The sequence below is a fragment of the Pristis pectinata genome, chromosome 26, assembly GCF_009764475.1.
Source record: "Pristis pectinata isolate sPriPec2 chromosome 26, sPriPec2.1.pri, whole genome shotgun sequence".
Lineage (NCBI taxonomy): Eukaryota > Metazoa > Chordata > Chondrichthyes > Rhinopristiformes > Pristidae > Pristis > Pristis pectinata.
In genome coordinates this window covers 31,874,559-31,896,335 of record NC_067430.1, presented here as the reverse complement: position 1 = coordinate 31,896,335, position 21,777 = coordinate 31,874,559, and the positions used below count along the sequence as shown (strand labels likewise).

General features: G+C 47.6%; 1 protein-coding gene across 5 annotated transcripts in view; it reads right to left on the bottom strand.

The window, feature by feature from the left end:
• The window catches only part of LOC127583270 (NAD kinase-like), a 94,291-nt gene that overhangs the window by 10,136 nt on the left and 62,378 nt on the right, over positions 1–21,777 (bottom strand). For all 5 annotated transcript variants that reach the window (XR_007958235.1, XM_052039042.1, XM_052039046.1 and 2 more), the window contains 8 exons: positions 12,914–13,043; positions 12,353–12,458; positions 7,136–7,221; positions 6,669–6,771; positions 4,880–5,028; positions 3,328–3,427; positions 2,114–2,271; positions 1,075–1,157 (listed from right to left, as the gene is read on the bottom strand). Coding sequence is in view for 4 of the 5 variants with exons in the window: in XM_052039042.1 (XP_051895002.1) it covers positions 1,075–1,157; positions 2,114–2,271; positions 3,328–3,427; positions 4,880–5,028; positions 6,669–6,771; positions 7,136–7,221; positions 12,353–12,458; positions 12,914–13,043 (915 nt within the window). In the remaining variant the exon portion in view is untranslated. The remainder of the gene's footprint in view (positions 1–1,074; positions 1,158–2,113; positions 2,272–3,327; positions 3,428–4,879; positions 5,029–6,668; positions 6,772–7,135; positions 7,222–12,352; positions 12,459–12,913; positions 13,044–21,777) is intronic.

The following is a 21,777-nucleotide window of genomic DNA, read 5'->3' as shown; positions in this document are numbered from 1 at the left end:
TGGGTTAAACTCCATCTGCCATTTCTCTGCCCACATCTACAGCTGATCTATATCACACTGTATCCATCGCCAGTCTTCTACACTATTTGCAACTACACCAGTTTTGGTATCGTCTGCAAACTTACTAACCCATCCATCAACATACTCATCCAGGTCCTTTATGTACATCACAAACAGCAGAGGTCCCAGCGCAGATCCCTGTGGAACACCACTACTCACAGGCCTCCAGCCTGAATAAGTCCCTTCTACCACCACCTTCTGTCTTCTGTGGGCAAGCCAGTTCTGGATCCACACAGCCAATTCTCCACTGACCCCATGCATCCGAACTTTCTTGATTAACCAATGATGTGGCACCTTGTCAAATACCTCACTGAAGTCTGTATAGATGACATCCACAGCTCTACCTTCATCAATCTCTCTCGTCACCCTGTCAAAAAAACTCAACCAGGTTAGTCAGACACGACCTGCCCTGCACAAAGCCATGTTGGCTTTCCTTAATCAAGCCATTGGATTCCAGATGCTCGTATATCCTATCTCTCAGAATTTTCTCCAGCAATTTCCCTACAACTGACGGTCTATAGTTCCCCGGATTATTCATTGTTCCTTTCTTAAATAGAGGTACAACATTAGCCACTCGCCAGTCCTCCGGGACCTCACCCGTGGTCAAAGAGGACACAAAGACACTGGTCAAGGCCCCAGCAATTTCCTCTCTCGCCTCCCTCAGTAACCTGGGATATATCCCATCAGGCCCCAGGGACTTATCCACCTTAATACTGTTTAGGAGACTTGTTTAGGGGACAGTTTATTCCGTTACACAAAATGGCAACACCTGAGCTGCCCATGATACACAGACAGTTTGCATTAAATCGATCACTAAATACAAACCAGGACCAAGGACGAGTTGCAGAGATTCCTTCACCCACAGAATTATTACCTTCCTCGACTCCCACACCTTGTTAATGACCTACCCTGCCTGCAAAGCAGCAACCTCACTGGGCAAGTGTTGGACCCACAGCATTGCCCGGTCTGGACAAGTCACTGCCTGCAGAGCCCCACCGTCCTGCTCCCACTCACCTGTCCCCGTGACCGATCTCCTGCCGCTTCCGCCCATCAAACGAGACCCAGGCGGTGTTCCTGGCGTCTGGGGACAGCATCACCTGAAAATATAAATTCCCCAGTTAGGGTCAAGCTGTGTGTGACCCAGAACAGAACCCATAGGCATGGTGTGAAAATTCACGGTTAAAGTACTGTGTCCAGTTCTGGTCGCCTCATTATAGGAAGGATGTGGAGGCGTTGGAAAGGGTGCAGAGGAGATTTACCAGGATGCTGCCTGGATTAGAGAGTATGGATTATGAGGAGAGACTAAAGGAGCTAGGGCTGTTCTCATTGGAGAGGAGGAGGATGAGGGGAGACATGATAGAGGTATACAAGATATTAAGAGGAATAGATAGAGCGGACAGCCAGCGCCTCTTTCCCAGGACACCAATGCTCAAAACAAGAGGGCATGGCTTTAAGGTATTGGGTGGAAAGTTCAAGGGAGATGTCAGAGGGACGTCTTTCACCCAGAGAGTGGTTGGTGCATGGAATACGCTGCCTGGGGTGGTGGTGGAGGCTGATACATTGGACAAGATTGTTAGATAAGCATATAGAGGAATTTAAGATAGAGGGATATGTGGGAGGAAGGGGTTAGATAGTCTTAGGTGTGGTTTGAAGGTCGGCACAACGTGGTGGGCCAAAGGGCCTGTATTATGCTGTATTGTTCTATGGTTCTAAGTACACCAGGACCTCACCATCATGGACCTGGCACACACCCTGCCTGGTTCTGCACCATCCCAAGCCAATGCTATGGCCCAACAATGTCGCACCTCGCCTTCACCCGTCCATTTATGCAAAAAACATTTTGTAATCCCAAGGTGCTGGACTTGTGCAAACATCAATGGTGGGCAGGACAATTGTCCATTTAAAGAAATTTGGGAACATCAGGTGTGATCCCACCAGACAGTGTGCAGGGAACACGGGAGGGGGAGTGGGGGGAAGCGGGGATGGGAACAGAGGGGACCCATCACTGTTGAAGCAGCGCACTGTACAAGAGCCCAGGGAAGGAGGCAGTTACCTGGAGCTCCACGCCTGCTGGGACGACGATCGGCCGGAAGGACAAGGAATGTGGGCAGATGGGTGTGATCATTATGGCCGGCACGTTGGGGTGGATCATGGAAGCTCCAGCAGCCGCAGCATACGCCGTGCTTCCTGTCGGAGTTGAGACGATCACCCCTGCAACGGGAAGACCAGCTCCATCAGACTGTGTCCCACCTCCAAGCTCAACTCACAGTCCCTCGGAGCCTCCAGTGATGCTGACATGATAACTCCAGCACCCCTGGTCAGCCTTCCTTGTTCTACAGCCCAAGTCATTCTGTACCACAGCCCACATCCTGATCAGAGTGCTTGCAGACCAGCTGATACCCAGGCTGGGAATTCCGAGTCCATCTGTCTTTGTGAATCCCCCAAGTTCCCCGCTCCCCATCTCCGTGACTATCATCTATTCCCTCACCTAGCCTGTCCTCCCGAACGTATCAGCTCACACGTCCCAGGACAGAATCCCACTCTGCCCCACTGACCAGGGCGATAACCCCTTCCTGCTGCTCACAATATGCACCCTCACCATTCACCACAGTTTAGGCTCAGAGGTGACTGTTTCCCCCAAACTGTCTCGCCTGCAGGGCTGACAGGGAACAAAACTGCAGCGCGTTGGGACGAGGAAAGTAATTTCACTCAGCAGCCCTGCTCAGCTCAGCTCTTCTGGAAGGCTCCGAGTGAACCCTCTGCACCACAGCCGGTTCATCTTCACCCCAAAGGTTAAACCTCAAGCATGGAGACCCCTCCACCGTACCCTCAAAGGAAAGCGGCTGAAAGATTTATCGAACTTACTTCCACATTAATAATTTGATAAAATAACAGTTCAAAAATTTTTTTCTGAAGGATAACTGAAAGGGACAAAATAAATCCATCACACTCAGCTTGCATAAACTCGTTGACACCGACACACAAACAGCTGGTGGATAAGGTAGTGAGATGAGATCTCAAACCAAAACCTCAGAGAAGCTGCGAGTGGCTGAACTCCTGGTCAAGGGTTGGAGACTGGGGAGGTAGAAATGTGTTGACGACTAGGCCCAACTCCCAGCCTTCCCAGTGCCCACTGAAAGGACAAAACCTTCACTTGAACTGAAGTCCTGCTTTGACACCCAAGTTCAAAGACCGGTTGGAGGATATCCTTGTGCCGAGACCAGTGCAGGGTGTTGTTCTGAAGGTGCCCTCCAGCCCTGCACTCACCATCTCCTTGCACAGTCGTTATAAGACGTCCATCCAGAAACAAATCCACGTTAGAGAGGTACGAGGAAGGACCGCGGTCAACCACAACTTCATTCAGGACCTGGGGGATGGAGAGGAGGTGATCGGTAAACAGTCTCCAACAGGTTATCTCTGATATTGGAGGCATTGATCAGTGGCTTCAGCTCCTCACAGGGCTAAAGAAGGCCAAGGGGAAGAGGGAAGGGCCGGGATTCTGGGCAGGGCCATTGCAGAAAGACACCAGGTACCGTAAAGGCCTGGGCACATGATCCGTCTCTGCCACAGGACCCGGTGAGTGGATTCTGGAGAAAGGACCAACGGAGCAACAGTTCTCCAAAACAGGTTGTAAATCAAGGACACTGGCAGAGGCTCTGATAACAGGTTTACAGAATTATTGTGCCTTCGGGGAGACACTGCCCAAAAACCTTTGGACCATTTTCAGGAGCTTAATGCAACAATGACAGACCGCAAACACTGGCATTGTGAACAACTCCCAGAGAGTCTGAAGCATTCACAGCTCACATTCCTACAGCCTTGTCAGAGCACCTGGCAAAACACACCCTAAATATTTCAGATGTTTGCAGGGAGCGGAAAACCAGGCTGAGAGTTAACCTTCTGCACTGCTCCTGTGAAAGTGAGCACATCCCCTCAAACACTGCCTTCTCGGAGCCCAGAGGGGGCACTCAGCACATCCCCTCAAACACTGCCCTCCCAGAGCCCAGAGGGGGCACTGAGCACATCCCCCCAAACACTGCCCTCCCGGAGCCCAGAGGGGGCACTGAGCACAGGCACCGCACGCGCCGAGCGCAGGCACTGAGCAGGAACACAGTTAAATCCGTTAGCAAAGACCGCTGTATTATAACAAACTGCATTTACATAGCATCCCAAAAAACACATACTAAGTCAGACCAGGAGGGTGTGGGACAGGTCACACAGAGTTCAAAGAGAGAGCTTTAAAAAGAACCGCATAAAGGAGAGAGGTGGAGAGACTGAGGGAGGGAACTCCAGCTGGAGACACAGCTAACGTGAGGGAGTGCAGAGACCTGGTGGGGTGGTGGGTGGGAGCGGGACGGGTGGGGTGGGGCAGGGTTCTGGAGACGAGCAGAGCATGAGAGTCACGTTGTTCAGTCAGGGGTCAGTGTGAGCCGTGAGTGCAGGGCTGGTGGGTGAACAGTGTGTGTTGGGACATGGCTGCAGAGCTTTGGTTGAGCTCAGGTTTCCAGAGAGAGTGACCAGGGGGCAGGGAAGTGACAGGGAGTGGTGGGGGGGGAGGAGAGAGGGCAGTGACGGGGAGTGAGTGACAGGGAGTGGGGGTGGGGGAAGTGACAGGGAGGGTGGGGAGGGACAAGTGCTCACTGCCCACAGCAGCCATCAGTTCCTTTACCAAAGTGGGGCCCCAGCTCGACCCCAATGGAGAGCAAATGGGACTTGATGGGAGGGGGTGATGGATGGGAAGGGTGTTGGGGGTCGGACGAGGAGGGGTTGGGTGAGCCCCCACCCCTGGGTGCCTCTGAGGCAGCTGCACGACTCTCACCTGGTAATGGGTGGCTCGCTTCCTTACGTGGCCATCGCCACACCTGGTGTCGATGAGCCCGTTCTCCTCCACCCCACACTGATTACCAGAACTGTTTTCTTTGACCACTTTAACCTTGAGGCGACTCCTCAGGGTGATGGCGACGTTACCTGACAGACAGACACAATGTGAGTCGGTGTTTCCCACATCCCAGGTGCCAGGAGTAGCACAGTCGGCACCTTCACTCAGCCCCCAACAGTCAGAGCCTGAGTGTAAAGCTGCTGCTCCTTCCAAACCTGACTCCAGAGATGTGACAGGTATTGGGGGGGGGGAGCGAGGCAGGGGGCGGGGGAAGAGGCAGGGGGAGCAGGGCGGCAGGGGGGGGGGGGGGGGAGCGAGGCAGGGGGATTGTCAGATCTTGCTGTAAACCCTGGTGCAGTGAGTAAGTGACTAGGTCAGTAATCCACAGATCTGAACTAACGATCCAGGGAGCAGAGTTTAAATCACCAAGGGATCTGTGGAAGTACAGTTGATAATCTGGGATTCCTGGAACGGCCACGTTGTTCTGGACCCATGCTCTGGAGTTCAGGAGAGTGAGAGGTAACTAGATCGAGACCCGACAGGTCTTGGTAGAACTGGAAAGGGCGTTTCCCCTGGTGAGAGAATTGACAACCCAGGACCACTGGCCAGGAGTTGGGGGCTGCTCAGTTAAGATAAGAAGCAATTTTTTTCTCTCACAGGTCTGGGTCACCTGCTGATGGTTCTTACCTGCCCCAGAGGGAGTGAATACCTGGCATGCTCCGTCCTAGATAACGTACTGTACCATCAACTGAGTGAGGGTACAGAGCAGGAGATGAGGCCTGGGTCATATTGAAGGGAGTCCAGGCTGCCCCCTCCCCTATCCCCTCCGCAGGCCGCCCCCTCCCCTCCCCTGTGCTCGTGTCGAGTTAAATTTCATGGTTTATCAATTCACAGAACAGGGTGAATTTCTGTCCTGAACCCTCTGTTAACCACATTAACCCATTCTTTTTCTGCTCAAGAGTCAGGTGTTGGGTGTCAGGTTCTCAAATAAAAAACAAACAAACCTCATCACTGCCCTCATTTCGAGGGGGAGAAGGCAGGGCCACAACGGGAGGCTTCACAATCAGAGTCTAACAATATCCCTTCCAGAGAACCAAACTCAGGGCCAGGGTCAATTCAACCCTGATCTGCTAAATGGGGGAGCTGATTCCATGGGAGAGTGACTTCTCCTCACACACAGCACCGGGACGTGGCTAACATTCAACTCCACAAGCCCAGGAACTCAAGCCCAGGCCAAATAACACAGTCGCTTCATCTCTGCTCTTACTTTACATCTGAAATCCAGATGATAGCACGTGGTGCATACAGAAAGATGGCAGCAGGCATCTGTTCCCTTTAGAGGTAGCTAAAACTAGAGGAGGTAGGTTTAGGGCAAGGGATGAGAGATTTAGAGTGGATCTGAGGGGTTTCTCTTTCACCCAGAGAGCAGCGAGTACTGGGAATGTGGAAGCAGAGTCGCTGACAGCAGTTGAGTGTCTGGACAAGCATGTGAATCGCCCAGGCACAGAGGCTGCAGGCCAAGCGCGAGAAGATGGGACTGATACGAGAAGGTGCCCTTGGTCAGTGCGGACGTGGTGAGCCTGTTTCGGTGCTGTATGACCATGACTCATGGATACGTGAAATAGATTCCTTCAATTAGATCAGTTAAATTCAAGCTTCCCGGTGACGTTTCAGCATTCACTGCAAGAGCAGTAAGATTAATTGATCATACTGAAACTACACTGGGTACCTTCAATGACTTGCGTGACTTGTGACTGGTAGGTGTCGAAGTTAAATGGTGTCAAGAATCCGAGGGACCCGAGATGAAAAGCCATCACAGGTGGAACACTACCCTGGTAAACAAGAAGGTGACAAAGTCAGAATAAACAAGCAACGTCCCCCTGAGACAAATGAGGATTTAAGCCCAGCAGCACATTCCCTCCCACACAAGGCACTGTTTCACTGGTCACTTTGGAGCCCAAGCTCAGGAACCTGGCGGTGCTACTTGGTTCTTTCAAACACTGTCCCAATCACAAGGACAGAGTTCAGCCCCTCCTTCATTTTACTGAGGAGGTAGTGCCTTGAAAACAAAGTGAGCTCATTCGGGAATAGCAAGCTGCACATCTCGGCGCCCCCACCCAATATTTCCCACTATCCCCACCTCCCTTCCATTCAGTGCACCACACTAAAACATTGCATCCAGAAGGGCAGACTTACCTGGAATAAGGACGACGCGTAAAGCAAAGTGCCGTCACCTCCGAGGCAAATTATAAAGTCGATCCGATCTGACAAATCATCGAAGCCTACAAAGAAATTTAAAGCACTTATTTCTGCAATTATATCACCAATTCACACCCACAAATATCTCCTTGGTTTTCCCAGCAGAACTCAACATATTAGAGGTCAGACTAGCTCAGACAAAGGATCAGTTTTAAATTGTTAACAGCAACACGTTGGTTTTAATTTTTCAAAACTTCCTAGATTCAGGGAAGGTTCCGTTAGATTGGAAAATAGAAGATGGAACTCTTTTATTCAAACGAGGAGACAGAGTAGGTAACTGCAGAGCAGTGAGCCCAGCATGTCACCAGGAAAATGACAAAACTATTATAAAGGTCATTACAACAGGGGGCTTGGGAAGGAGAAAGACCAGGCAAAGTCAACGTGGTTTTGTGTTAGAGAAATTTGGTAGTTGGTAATTAGTTTATTATTGTCACGTGTTGAGATAGTGGAAAAACTGCTTTGCGTGCCATCCCGACAGGTCATTCCAAACACAAGTACACTGAAGTAGTACAAAATAACAGCACTCCTGCTTGACCAATTTACTGGAGCTGGAAGTAACATGTGAGTAAACAGGAACCAGTGGACGACTGCACTCAATATTCGGGAGGGACGTGACAAGGTGCTGCGTTACAGGTGATTGGACTCGGTTTATTATTGTCACCTGTACCGAGGTACAGTGAAAAGCTTGTCCTGCATACTGTCCATACAGATCAATTCATCACACAGTGCATTGAGGTAGTACAGGGTAAAACAATAACAGAATGCAGAATAAAGTGTTACAGCTACAGAGAAAGTACAATACAGGCAGACAATAAGGTGAAAGGCCATAACGAGGTAGATTGAGAGGTCAAACTGTGGGAAACAGGAGCTCACGGTGCAGGAGGTGACTGCAGTCAGAAACTCTGGCTGGGGAGTAGGAAAAGAAAAGGCAGCAATAACAGGCCTTTGTCTGCTTGGCAAGTAATGAGTTGTGTGCCACAGGGATCACCCCAGGTCCCCAGCTCCTTGCAATTTATGCTAATGATCGAAGGGACCAACGTAGTGGTTGCTAAGTGTTCTGATGACCCAAGGATAAACAGGAGAGTAATGTGTGAAGGGGATGAATGGACGCCACACAGGTGGAGTGAGCAGGCACAGATCAGGCAGAGGATAACGTGGGAAGATGTGGAACTGTCCACCTGGGCAGGTAACGGTGAGCCGTTGTGGGGCTCCAAGGTGTGGAGGAACCCGAGTGTCCAAATGCACGATCAGCAAAGGGCTAGTGTGTAGGTGCAGAGAGTAGTCAGATGTTATCATTTATCGTGAGGGGAAATGAACACAGAAGTAGGGAGGTTGTGCTTCAGTTCCATAGCGTACCAGTGTGGCCACACCTGGAGTAGTGGTCTCCTTATTTAGGGAAGGAGGTTAATGTGTTGGAAGCAGTTCAGAGGTGGCTTACTGGACTGATACCTGGAGCAGGGAGGTTGTCCTACGGGGAAAGGTTGGGCAGGTTGGGCGTGGACCTGCTGAAGACTAGATGAGGAAGAAGGGGCTCGAATGAACAAGATCCTTGGGGGTCTTGACAGGGTTAATGAGGAGAGGATGATTCCTTTCGAGGGAGAATCCATAATAGTGGGGGGGGGGGGGGGGCGGTCACCATTTAAAAATAAAGAATCAACCATTTAAGATGGAGATAGAAAACATTTTTTCCTTCAGAAAGTCCTTGGAACTCTTCCTCAAAGGGCAGTGGAAGGAAAATGTTTTTCCAAGGCAGAGGGAGGTGGATTGGTGATAAGGTAGGGGTGAGGAAGGGACAAAGGGCAGCACGGGTGATGGTGATGTGGAGCTGAGGCTACATTCAGGTCAGCCGTGACCTTGTTGAATGGTGCAGCAGGCTCGAGGGGCCGGGTGGCCTCCTCCTAGTTTGTATGTTCACATGGTTATGATCTCCTGACCTCTGAGATAGAGCAATCCTTCAGGAGAGGGGTTAAGGAAGATGGGCAAGAACAGACTTTGTAGCTGAACGATTCAGCGAGGGGGATGGTGAAAGTCTAGTGCACGTCTCCTTAGCGGGCTTAAAGGTGGATAAGTCCCCAGGACTGGATGGGATTTATCCCAGGCCAGCGTGGGAGACAAGAGATTGTTGGGGCTCTGGCTGAGATTTTAATTCTTTCTTTTTCAACCTTTTTATTGAATTTCAAATTAATTAAAAAAAATATACATAACATTAATGGTTATACGTATGGTGCGGAGAGATCAGGATAACAATAATAACAGTTAATATATACTCACAAGGAGTAAAATATATAATCTGGACCTCCCGCACTCTTGCTAAGTGAACATGACACAAAAAAAATGAAAAGGAATTTAAAGAACCCCCAAATCAAAAAAAACAAACAAAAGCAAACCAAAAACTTAAAAAAAAAATGGACTGATAGCTCTTCGGTTTAAAAAAAACATTACTATGTCGTTAGCTCTGCTCCTCTGTATTCAAAGGTCATTGAAAGGAATTCAAAAAAAGGTCAGCTTACATCTTATGGAAATACTGAATAAATGGGCTCCAAACTTCCTCAAATTTAAGCGAAGGATCAACAGTACCACTCCTAATTTTTTCTAAGATTAAACATGTTATTGTTTGAGAAAACCATTGAAATGTGGAAGGAGGTATAGGGTCCTTCCAATTAAATAGAATGGATCTCTTGGCCATTAATGTAACAAAAGCAATAATACGACAAGCAGAAGCGGATAAATGGCCAGAATCCATCATTGGTAACCCAAAAATTGCAGTAATAGGATGGGGTTGTAGATCAATATTCAATACAGTTGAAATAATATTAAAAATGTCTTTCCAATTTTTTTCCAAAAGAGGACAGAAACAAAACATGTGTGTCAGAGAAGCCACCTCCGAATTACATCTGTCACATATAGGGTTTATATGGTGATAAAAATGGGCTAACTTGTCCTTAGACATATGGGTCCTGTGAACCACCTTAAGTTGTATTAAAGAGTGTCGAGCACACATTTAACTAAGTGGAGAATTTTCTTCCATGTCTCTGTAGGTAAGAGTATCTGGAGTTCTCTTTCTCATTCATTCTTAATTTTATCAAGTGTCTCTAGACGTATTTTCATAATTAGAACATAAATTATTGCTATCAAGCCCTTCTGATAAGGATTAAAACTTAAGATTCCTTCCGTAATTTCAATTTTATATGGTATCGGAAAAGAAGGTAAAATAACTTTTAAAAAGTTTCTAATCTGTAAATATCGGGAAAAAAATGTGATCTAGGCAAATTGTATTTATTAGACAGCTGTTCAAAAGACAAAAAACAGTTATCAATAAATAAATCATGGAAGCATGTTATTCCCTTCATTTTCCGTAAAGAAAAAGCTAAATCAATTCTGGATGGTTGAAAGAAAAAAATAGATTGGATAGGACTTGATAAAATGAATTTATTCAATCCAAAAAATTTATGAAATTGAAACCATATTCCTATTGTATGTTTAACTATTGGGTTAGTCATTTGTTTACTCAATTTAGTAAGTGCAAAAGGGAGTGAGGCTCCTAAAATAGAAGCTAATGAAAATCCTTGCACGGATTCATACTCAAGATACACCCATCGAGAACACTGAATTACATCTAAATCTTGTGCCCAGAAAATTAAATATCTAATATTAATTGCCCAATAGTAAAATCTAAAGTTAGGCAAAGCCATACCAAAGATTGAAAAAGAAAGAAAGATTTTAATTGATTGGTTGCCTGTGAGCAGTGGTGATCCCGGTGCTGGGACCCTTTGTTTGTGTGAAGGATTTGAGTGTGACTGTAGGTGGCACCATCAGTAAGTCTGCAGATGACACCAAGCTTGGTGGTGCTGTTGACACTGTGGAGGATACTGTTACGCTACAGGGTGATATCAATGTGTTGGTGAAATGGGCTGAGGAATAGCAGATGGAGTTTGATCCATCTGCCATGCTGGTTCTGGTCACCACACTATAGGGAGGATGAGAGTGCTGGAGAGGGTGCAGGGGAGATTCACCAGGATGTTGCCTGCGATGGAGTGTTTCAGTTCTGCGAGAGACATGAGAGGCAGAGTCTGTTCTGTCTCGGGTGGAGGAGGTTAAGAGGGGACATGCCTGAGGTATAGATCGAGTGGACAGTCAGAGACTTTTTCCCATGGCGACAATGGCTAACACCAGGGGACATAATTTTAAAGTGATTGAAGGAGGGTATAAGGGGGACGTCAGGAGCAAGTTTTTTTTTACACAGAGAGTGGTGGGTGCGTGGAACACACTGCCGGCAGAGGTTGTGGAGGCAGATACATTAGGGACATTTAAGAGACTCTTAGATAGACACATGAATGATAGAAAAATGGAGGGCTATGTGGGAGGGAAGGGTTAGATAGATCTTAGAACAGGATAAAATGTTGGCACAACAATATGGGCCGAAGGGCTTGTACTGTGCTGTAATGTTCTATGTTCTAAATGTGAAGAAATGGGACTAGCTTGGTAGGCACCATGGTCGGCATGGATGAGTTGGGCCGAGGGGCCTGCTTCTGTGCTGTATGATTCTATGAGTCTACGACCACATATATAAAATTATGAAGGGTATGGACGGGGAGACTTCAGGAAACTTTTCTCACATCAGAGGTAGATAGAACAAGAGAACATGGATTCAGAGGGGTCTGAGGGGGGCTGTTTATACCCAGAGAGCAGTGAGTACCTGGAACACACTGCCTGAGGGAAGCAGAGTCACAGGCAGCAGTTAACAAGCCTCTAGACAAGCACATGATTGCCTAGATATACAAGGTACGAGCCAGATGCTAGAAGAAGGGAGTAACACAGATGGGTGCCCATTGGACAGCATTGACTCAGTGGACCGAATGGCCTGTTTCCATGCTGTACCACTCTGATCAAAGAAAGCCAAAAATTACAGCAGAGCCATTGTGTTGAAGATCAACTGGCAGCTCAGAGCCTGTGCGGGGCAGTGAGCAGGGAATGAGGTAGCTGCTTTGCAAGAGGAGAAACTTTAAGAGCGAACAGGAGTTTGTAGGCAGACAGGAGTAACGAGCTGCCTCCACCTCACTGTGGGATCCGGGAGTAGCGGCTGGACCCACCAAAGCACAATGTTGCTCACAATAAGTTCAGCACAAGTGAAATTAGAGTCCAAAGTGCTTTTACCTTCTCTAAAAGTGCATAATTTCTTAAGTGGTCCAAAGCTCTCATCATTGGCTATGGTGGGGTCTTCAAGTACTTTCTTTTCTACGTAAACAATCATTTCTTTTTCCTACAAGCATTAAAAAAATAGAAGATTGTGAATGAAATTTCCTTAAGACACAAGATCGAGGCGACTGGGTAAGAGAAGAACGCAAGGAATAGGAGGCTTCATTTGGCCCTGAGCCCAGTCCACCATTCAGTCAGATCAAGGTGATCCTCTACCTCACCCACATCACACCCGTTCTCCTTAGAGACCAAAGTACATCAATCTCGACCTCAGACACACTCAGGGATAGAGAATGTTCTCTGCCTCACTGGTTGTCACCTCAGACCTACCCTAAGATAATGCTCCTGGTTCCACAGCCTCCAGTTCTCAACACCCCTCCTTTCAATCCCCCTCAGTACGAGTTCTACATTTGCACAAGATCACTGACATCAGCCCAATAAATCTCTTAAACTATCTGCCTGACTGCTCTCGAATCTAAATGGCTTCGACAGTTGTAAGAAAATGTCCAGACACACTACCTCCATGAGGAAGATGCAAAGCTCCTTAAATGGTTGAAGCAGCCGATCATCTTGAATCTTTTTAATGACCAAGATGCTCCTGGGGGGTTTGTTCCACGTCAGCCGTTGACTGGCAGGATCCTGGATGTGCCTGCAACAGAAGAGTACAGGTTGGTTCAATGAATTCAAGGGCTGTTATTACTCATTTACAGGCAGGGAAGTGGGGTGAGAATGGGTCTCCACTGCTTGCAGAGACAAGGTAAACACACAAGGTCAATGAGACGGCTCTTAGCAACAACTCATCATTTCTAGAAACTCCCTACGACAGTTATCCCAGATGCAATCGAGAGCTTCTTTGCTCTGCAGCCTTGTTTCTGACTGCTGGAAGCTGCTGGACGTGGATCGATGGCACAGACAAAGCCCACCAACCACTCGGACAGGCGCAAGGCTTGCTCTAGACTGCCTCGTCACACAGTGCCAGGCCAGAGACAGGGACTGCTGCCCACATGTCCCCGGAGAGGGACCAACACTGTGTCGACTGGCCTAGACACCTTCAGGGACCAATGGGCACTTGGATAAAGAGGACAACACTAACTTTTGTTGATACTTTAATAAAATTATTTTACATAAAAACAAAAATACCACAAAAAAAGACCTGGGGATAAAAGCCAGGAAAACAAAGCTCCAACTGGAATCACACATCCCGGGTGAATCTGGGATGGTTCTGAACCTGACTGAGAACATTCCTGAACCCCCTGCACACCTTCCCAGCAGCAAATTCCTGGATTTATCCCCATGTATTTACCTCAAATGACTTAACCACAAACCAGAGGAAGGTTTGGGGTGAAGATGCTGTGCGTGCTCTGGTCAGTGCCAGTCCTGCCAGCGGCACTGAACTCTACACATTACACAGGGATCCGAGCAGCAGCAACGATGGTCAGAGGGCCACAAACCTTCAGCTCCCAGTGGTTTATGGCACCAGTCCCAGGAGATTCAGCTTGCACTAGATCCCCTCAATCAACTCTGCAGCTACTTGTTACAAATTTACAGGGTATTTTTATTTTGCGACAGTTACCTGTAGTAATGATGGGAAACGCTGAATTGTAACGTTGAAATTTAGTGCAACCTGACAAATGTTTTAGAAACACAGAAACCCTACAGCACAATATCGGCCCTTCGGCCCACAAAGCTGTGCCAAACATGTCCCTACCCTAGAAATTACTAGGCTTACCCATAGCCCTCTATTCTTCTAAGCTCCATGTACCTATCCAACAGTCTCTTAAAAGACCCTATCGTATCCGCCTCCACCACCGTTGCTGGCAGCCCATTCCACACACTCACCACTCTCTGAGTAAAAACTTACCCCTGACATCTCCTCTATACCTACTCCCCAGCACCTTAAACCTGTGTCCTCTTGTGGCAACCATTTCAGCCCTGGGGAAAAGCCTCTGACTATCCACATGATCAATGCCTCTTATCATCTTATACACCTCTATCAGGTCACCTCTCATCCTCCATTGCTCCAAGGAAAAAAGGCTGAGTTCACTCAACCTGCTTTCATAAGGCATGCCCTGCAATCCAGGCAACATCCTTGTAAATCTCTTCTGCACCCTTTCCGTAGCTTCCACATCCTTCCTGTAGTGAGGTGACCAGAACTGAGCACAGTACTCCAAGTGGGGTCTGACCAGGGTCCTATATAGCTGCAAAATTCAGCTCCTAAATTCAATTCCACGATTGATGAAGGACAATACACCATATGCCTTCTTAACCACAAAATCAACCTGTGCAGCTGCTCTGAGCATCCCATGGACTCGGACCCCAAGATCCCTCTGATCCTCCACACTGCCAAGAGTCTTACCATTAATACTATATTCTGCCATCATATTTGACCTACCAAAATGAACCGCTTCACACTTATCTGGGTTGAACAGCATCTGGCACTTCTCAGCCCAGTTTTACATCCTATCTATGTCCCGCCGTAACCTCTGACAGCCCTCCACACTATCCACAACACCCCCAACCTTCGTGTCATCCGCAAACTTACTAACCCACCCCTCCACTTCCTCATCCAGGTCATTTATGAAAATCACGAAGCGTAAGGGTCCCAGTACAGATCCCTGAGGTACACCACTGGTCACCGACCTCCATGCAGAATACGACCCTTCAACAACCACTCTTTGCCTTCTGTGGGAAAGACAATTCTGGATCCACAAAGCAATGTCTCCTTGGATCCCATGCCTCCTTACTTTCTCAATGAGCCTTGCATGGGGTACCTTATCAAATGCCTTGCTGAAATCTATATACACTACATCTACTACTCTCCCTTCATCGATGTGTTTAGTCACATCCTCAAAAAATTCAGTCAGGCTCGTAAGGCAGGACCTGCCCTTGACAAAGCCATGCTGACTATTCCTAATCATATTATACCTCTCCAAATGTTCATAAATCCTGCCTCTCAGGATCTTCTCCATCAGCTTACCAACCACTGAGGTAAGACTCGCTGGTCTATAATTTCCTGGGCTATCCCTACTCCCCTTCTTGAATAAGGGAACAACATTCACAACCCTCCAATCCTCTGGAACCTCTCTCGTTCCCATTGATGATGCAAAGATCATCGCCAGAGGCTCAGCAATCTCCTCCCTTGCCTCCCACAGTAGCCTGGGGTACATCTCATCCGGTCCTGACGACTTATCTAACTTGATGCTTTCCAAAAGCTCCAGCACATCCTCTTTCTTAATATCTACATGCTCAAGCTTTTCAGTCTGCTGCAAGTCCCCACTACAATCACCAAGATTCTTTTCCATAGTGAATACTGACATAAAGTATTCATTAAGTACCTCTGCTATTTCCTCTGGATCCACACACACTTTCCCACTGTTAACTTGATGGGCCCTATTCTTTCACATCTCATCCTCTTGCTCTTCACATACCTATAGAATGCCTTGGGGTTTTCCTTAATCCTGCCCACCAAGGCCTTCTCATGTCCCCTTCTGGCTCTCCTAATTTCCTTAAGATCCTTCCTGTTAGCCTTATACTCTTCCAGATCTCTAACATTACCTAGCTCTCTGAACCTTTTGTAAACTTTTCTTCTTGACTAGATTTATTACAGCCTTTGTACACCACGGCTCCTGTACCTTACCATAACTTCCCTGTCTCATTGGAATGTACCTATGCAGAACTCCACACAAATATCCCCTGAACATTTGCCACATTTGTTCTGTTTTACCTCAGATCTCATCCAAAACTTAGCTGCCACCCGCGTCCAGTGACACGCACCGACTCCCACCACCTGTGTCCAGTGACACACACCCACTCCCATCACCCGTGTCAAGTGACACACACCCACTCCTGATCCAACAATGCCACAACATTATAGTTCACATGTGATGGCACATGGGATCCACGGAGACCTGGTAGATTGGATTCAGAAGTGGTTTGGCCGTGGAAGACAGGGGGTCGTGGTGGAAGGTGTTATTGTGACTGGAGGTCTTTGACCAGCGGTGTCCCACAGGGATCAGTGCTGGGACCGCTGTTGTTTGCAACGTACATAAATGACCTGGCTGAAAACATAGGTGGGTGCGTTAGTGAGTCTGCAGATGACACAAAGATTGGTGGGGCTGTGGTCAGTGAGGAAGGTTGGCGAAGGATACAGCAGGGTACCCACCGGTTGGAGATACGGGCAGAGAAATGGCAGGTGGAATTTAATCTGGACTGTAAAAGTGAGGTGCTGCACTTTGGGAGGGCAAATTCAAGGGGAAAGTACAGAGTAAATGGCAGGACCATTAGGAGCAATGATGTACAGAGGGATCTCGGGGTGCAGGTCCGTGGCTCCCTGTGGAGGTGGGGTGGTAAAGGCAGGGTATGGCATGCTTGCCTTCATCAGTCGGGGCAGTAAGTATAAAGAGTCAGGAAGTCATGTCGCAGCTGTATAAGACTTTGGTTAGGCCACACTTAGAGTATTGTGTGCATTTCTGGTCACCAGAAGAGCCTTTGGAGAGGATGCAGAAGAGGTTGACCAGGATGCTGCCTGGATTAGAGAGTATTAGCTATAAGGAGAGGTTGGACAAACTTGAATTGTTTCCTCTGGAGTGTCAGAGGCTGAGGGGAGACATGATAGAAGTTTATAAAATTATAAGAATCATGGATAAGATAGATAGTCAGAGCCTTTTTGCCCCAAGGGTAGAAATGTCAAATACTGGAGGGCTTGGGTTTAAGGTGAGGGGGGGACTGTGGGCTAAGTTTTATTTCTACAGAGAGCAGTGGGTGCCTGGAATGGGCTGCTGGAGAGGTGGTGGAAGCAGATAGAGCAGCAACGCTTAAGAGGCATTTATACAAACACGTGAACAGGCAGGGAATGGAGGGATACAGGGAGATGGGATTAGTTGAATTTGGCATGATGCTCGGCAGAGACTTTGTGGGCTGTGCTGTACTGTTGTGTTCTATGTTCACCATGTTTAGACCTGCTCCTCTTTCTGTATTCCACTCCTGTCCTACAACCCTCAGGTCCCTGCATTGTTCCACTTTGTCTTCTGATCACGGAACAGGCTGAGGTTGCAACGTCAACAGTGTTATACAAATACAAGTTTTTCCAGTCAGTCAGTCACAGAGGGGCAGAGGTGGACACATTGCCATACAGAACACACGGGGCTGCTGATGGCACAGGAAGGTGAACTATTCAACAGACGGTATTCAGTATTTCATCGCCATCTGATAGAGAAACCTTGCAAGTTAGAGCCTGATCGGCCTTTTTACAACCTAGCTGCGAATACCAACTCAACTTGAACTGTTCCACATCGGCAATAGCACTGTCTTTGAACTCGGGCAAGTGCTGTCAATATGCGGAGTAGAGAGGCAGCTCACTGTGCCACAGATCAGTAATATTTGTTCAGGCAGTCACAGATTCCAGCTTGAGCACCCATGACTGTGATCTACAGCAGCTGATGGTATGGAGTGACCTATGGAATGTACAGCGCACACACACACACCCCTCCTGTCAGAGCAGCAGAGGATCTACTATCAGTTCTGGCTTCACTCCTTACAGTAACCAGGATCCCCTCCCAAAAGCAGACAGCTTTGATCTCCATGTCACCACGGTTACACCAGACGAACGGCTGCAGCCAATCCTGTCACTGATGACTCCAAGCTCTGGCCATTAAGACCTTTCTGTTAGCTGGAGAGATGGCAAAGTGCTGGGTGGTTCTACTCATGCCAAGAAACATTTTGATAAACACACTGATATTGTACAGCTTGGGGATGTGTGGCTGAAAGCTCAGATTAAACCAACAACACTCAACTGTCCAAGGATTAAAAATATTTAGAAATTCCTTGTGTGCAAAAGTTTACAATGTGCTCTAAAACCAAATTAGAAATGTTTGCAATGACTGTTCGCCAGATGCAGTAAACTAGAGTTCCAAGCAGCTGTTGAAGAGGCCGAAATGATGTCTATGAACAAACTAACGAAAGCACACTCCAGAAAGGCAGAGCTGAGAAATACAAATCAACAAGATTAAGTCCCAAGGCCCAAAACCACTGGAAAAACTCAGCAGGTCAGGCAGTGGTTGTGGGGAGAGGAACAGTTAATGTTTCAAGTCAAAGAGCCTTCATCAGAACTGGAAAGAGTGAGACAACAAGCTGGGTTCAAATGGGAGGGGGTGGATGGATAGGACAAAGGGGATATCCCTGACAGGGCAAGGTCCAGGTCCCCGTGGTGATCCCCAGGTTTAGGAGGAAGCCCCAGGGTAGAAGGAAAACTAATTCAGTCCAGGAGGCAGAGCAGACGTGGTGTGATAAGGCATACAGGAAGAATGCAAAGCAAAACTGTATCCTTTTCAATGCAAGGGGTCTGATTAATAAGGTTCCGTATGGCAAATGGACTGAGCGCATTGATCAGCACATGCGAAAAGGATAGCGTTGCCATCACAGAGATGTGGTTAAAAGGTGGACAGGATCTCAGATCTTCAGACATGACCAGGCTTGGATGGAATAAAAGAGATGGTGGCATTGCAGAGTGATTGAGGAGTCGATCACTGGAATAATGAGGGAGGGTGTCCCTGAAGGCTCTTTAAATGAGGACATTTGGATGGAGCTTGGAACAACTGAGGGTGATCACTCTGCAGAGGATATACCACAGTTCTGGTGACAGTCGGCAGGAGATAGAGAAACAGACTTGTCGACAAATCGCAAGGTCACAGTAGCGGGGAATTTCAACTTCCCCAATATTAACTGGGATTGCTTCAGTGTGAAAAGATTAGAGGGAAGAATTTTTAAAAGTACATCCAGCGAGCATTCTGTGCCAGTAGATGGGTTCTTTTCAGGCCGAGGAATGTACCCAGTGGAGCACCCCTGGGGTCGCTCCTGGCCCACAGTGGTTTACCATTTACATTAATGACCTGGAAGAGGGAATGAAATGAAACTTTTCCAAATTTGCCAATGATATGAAAATAGGTGGAAGGGCTTTCTGATTCTGCAATGGGGTACAGACAGAATGAGCGATTGGACAAATGGACATAAATGTGGGGAAGTGTGAGGTCATGCACTTTGATACAAGGAATCAAAAGGTAGATTATCTAAGTGGAGAGACTGCAGATGAGTGGTTCAGAGGGATTGAGGTGTTCTAGTGCATGAATCACTAAAGGTTAGCAGGCACGTCCAACAAGTGGCTAAGAAAGCAAATGGCGTGCTGGCCTTTGTTGTAAAGGGGTTGGAGTTTAAGAATGGGGAGGTTGTGTTCCAGTTATACAGGGCGTCGGCGAGGCCACACCTGGAGTTCTGAGCACAGTTTTGGTCCTCTTGCCTGAAGGACGGATCCAGTAACATTGGGGCAGTGGGAAGGAGATTCACCAGGGTAACTCCTGGGATGAGAGGGTTGTCCCATCGAGAAAGGCTGGACAGTTTGCATCCATATTCCTTGGAGTTTAGAAGAATGAGGGGTGACTATTTAAACATACAGATTCTGAGGGGACTTGTCAGGGACATGTTGAGATATTTCCACCAGCGGGAGAATCACAAACAGAGGGACACAGCAACAAAATAAGGGGACGGTCATTTCAAACTGAGGTGAGGGTTGCAGAGAACTGGAACAGAAGAGTTGAGGCCAGCCTAGATCAGCCATGATCATTTAATATGGGGCAGTGTTGAGGGGCCGAGTGGCCTACTCCTTTCATCGTATGCTCTTGGTCCTACTATAGAAGGGACAGGACAACCTAACCTTAGGGAATGTAGCCAGGCAAGTGGCTGGAGAGTCAGTGGGAGAGCATTTTGGAGAGAGCGACTATAACTCAACTTTCAAGGTAATTATGGAAAAGGATAGGATGGTCTGGTCCCAAATTTGGGGAGGTCAATGTCAATATCACAAGAGAGGACCTAGCAAACAATGACTGGAAGCAGGTCCTTGGTAGGTCTACACTGGACAAGTGGGAGTCATTCAAGTGGCAGATGGAATTTAATGCAGACAAGTGTGAGGTGTTGCATTTTGGAAGGACAAATCAAGGTAGGACATACACAGTAAATGGCAGGGCACTGAGGAGTGCGGAGGAACAAAGGGATCTGGGAGTTCAGACACATAATTCCCTGAAAGTGGCATCACAGGTAGACAGGGTTGTAAATAAGGCTTTTGGCATCCTGGCATTCATAAGTCAAAGTATTAAGTATAGGAGTTGGGATGTTATGGTAAGGTTGTATAAGACATTGGTGAGGCCAAATTTGGAGTATTGTGTGCGGTTCTGGTCACCTAACTATAGGAAGGATATCAGTAAGATTGAAAGAGTGCAGAGGAGATTTACTAGAATGTTGCCGGGTCTTCAGGAGTTGAGTTACAGGGAAAGATTGAACAGGTTAGGACCTTATTCCTTGGAGCGTAGAAGAATGAGGGGAGATTTGATAGAGGTTTACAAAATTATGAGGGGCATAGACAGAGTTAATGTGAGTAGGCTCTTTCCACCTAGATTAGGAGAGATAAGTACGAGAGGACATGGCTTTAGGGTGAAAGGGGGAAGGTTTAGGGGGAACTTCTTCACTCAGAGAGTGATGGGAGTGTGGAACAGGCTGCCATCTGATGTAGTAAATGCGGGCTCACTCTTAAGCTTTAAGAATAAATTGGACAGATACATGGACGGGAGAGGTCTGGAGGGTTATGGGCTGGGTGCAGGTAAGTGGGACTAGCGGAATAACGTTTCAGCACAGACTAGAAGGGTCGAATGGCCTGTTTTCTGTGCTGTAGTGTTCTATGGTTCTAAAAGTGAAAGTGAGAGCTCAGGGCACGTTCCAATAGGGGTAAAAGGCAAGAACCGTAAGTCCAAGGAATCCTGGGCATCAAGGAAGATCAAGGACTTTATCCAAAGGAGAAAAAGGAGGCACATGGCAAGTATAGGAAACTGAAAACAGGGGAGGCTTTCTGCAGTGCAGAAAGTGTCAGTCTGTGTGGAGCCAGAGAGAGGAGGTGGGATCTTGAATGAATACTTGTCATTTGCATTCACTAAGGAGGACAGTGCAGTTAGAGAATTCAGGGAGGGGAGCAGTAAAATTCTAGATCATCAGAAAGCAGTAGGTATTAGATGGCTTTGCAGGCTTAAATGTGACAAGAGTGGTACAAAATACAAGGGGAATAGATCCAGGAGATAGAAGGAAACTTTTCCCTATAGTAGAAGTATGTAAAATAAGAGGTCACTGTATAGGGAAAGGGGTTAGCAGTTTAGAAGGGAATCTGTGGAACACTTTTTTTTAACCCAGAGGGTGGTTGGAACCTGGAGCCCACCGGCTGAGTGGATGGAGGAGGTAGGTACCTTCACAACATTTAAGTACCTGGACAAGCACCTGCATCAATAACAACCTGAAGGTTGGTGTGCGAGAGCAAGAGAGCTGTAGGTGTAATCTGAAACCTAAAGGAG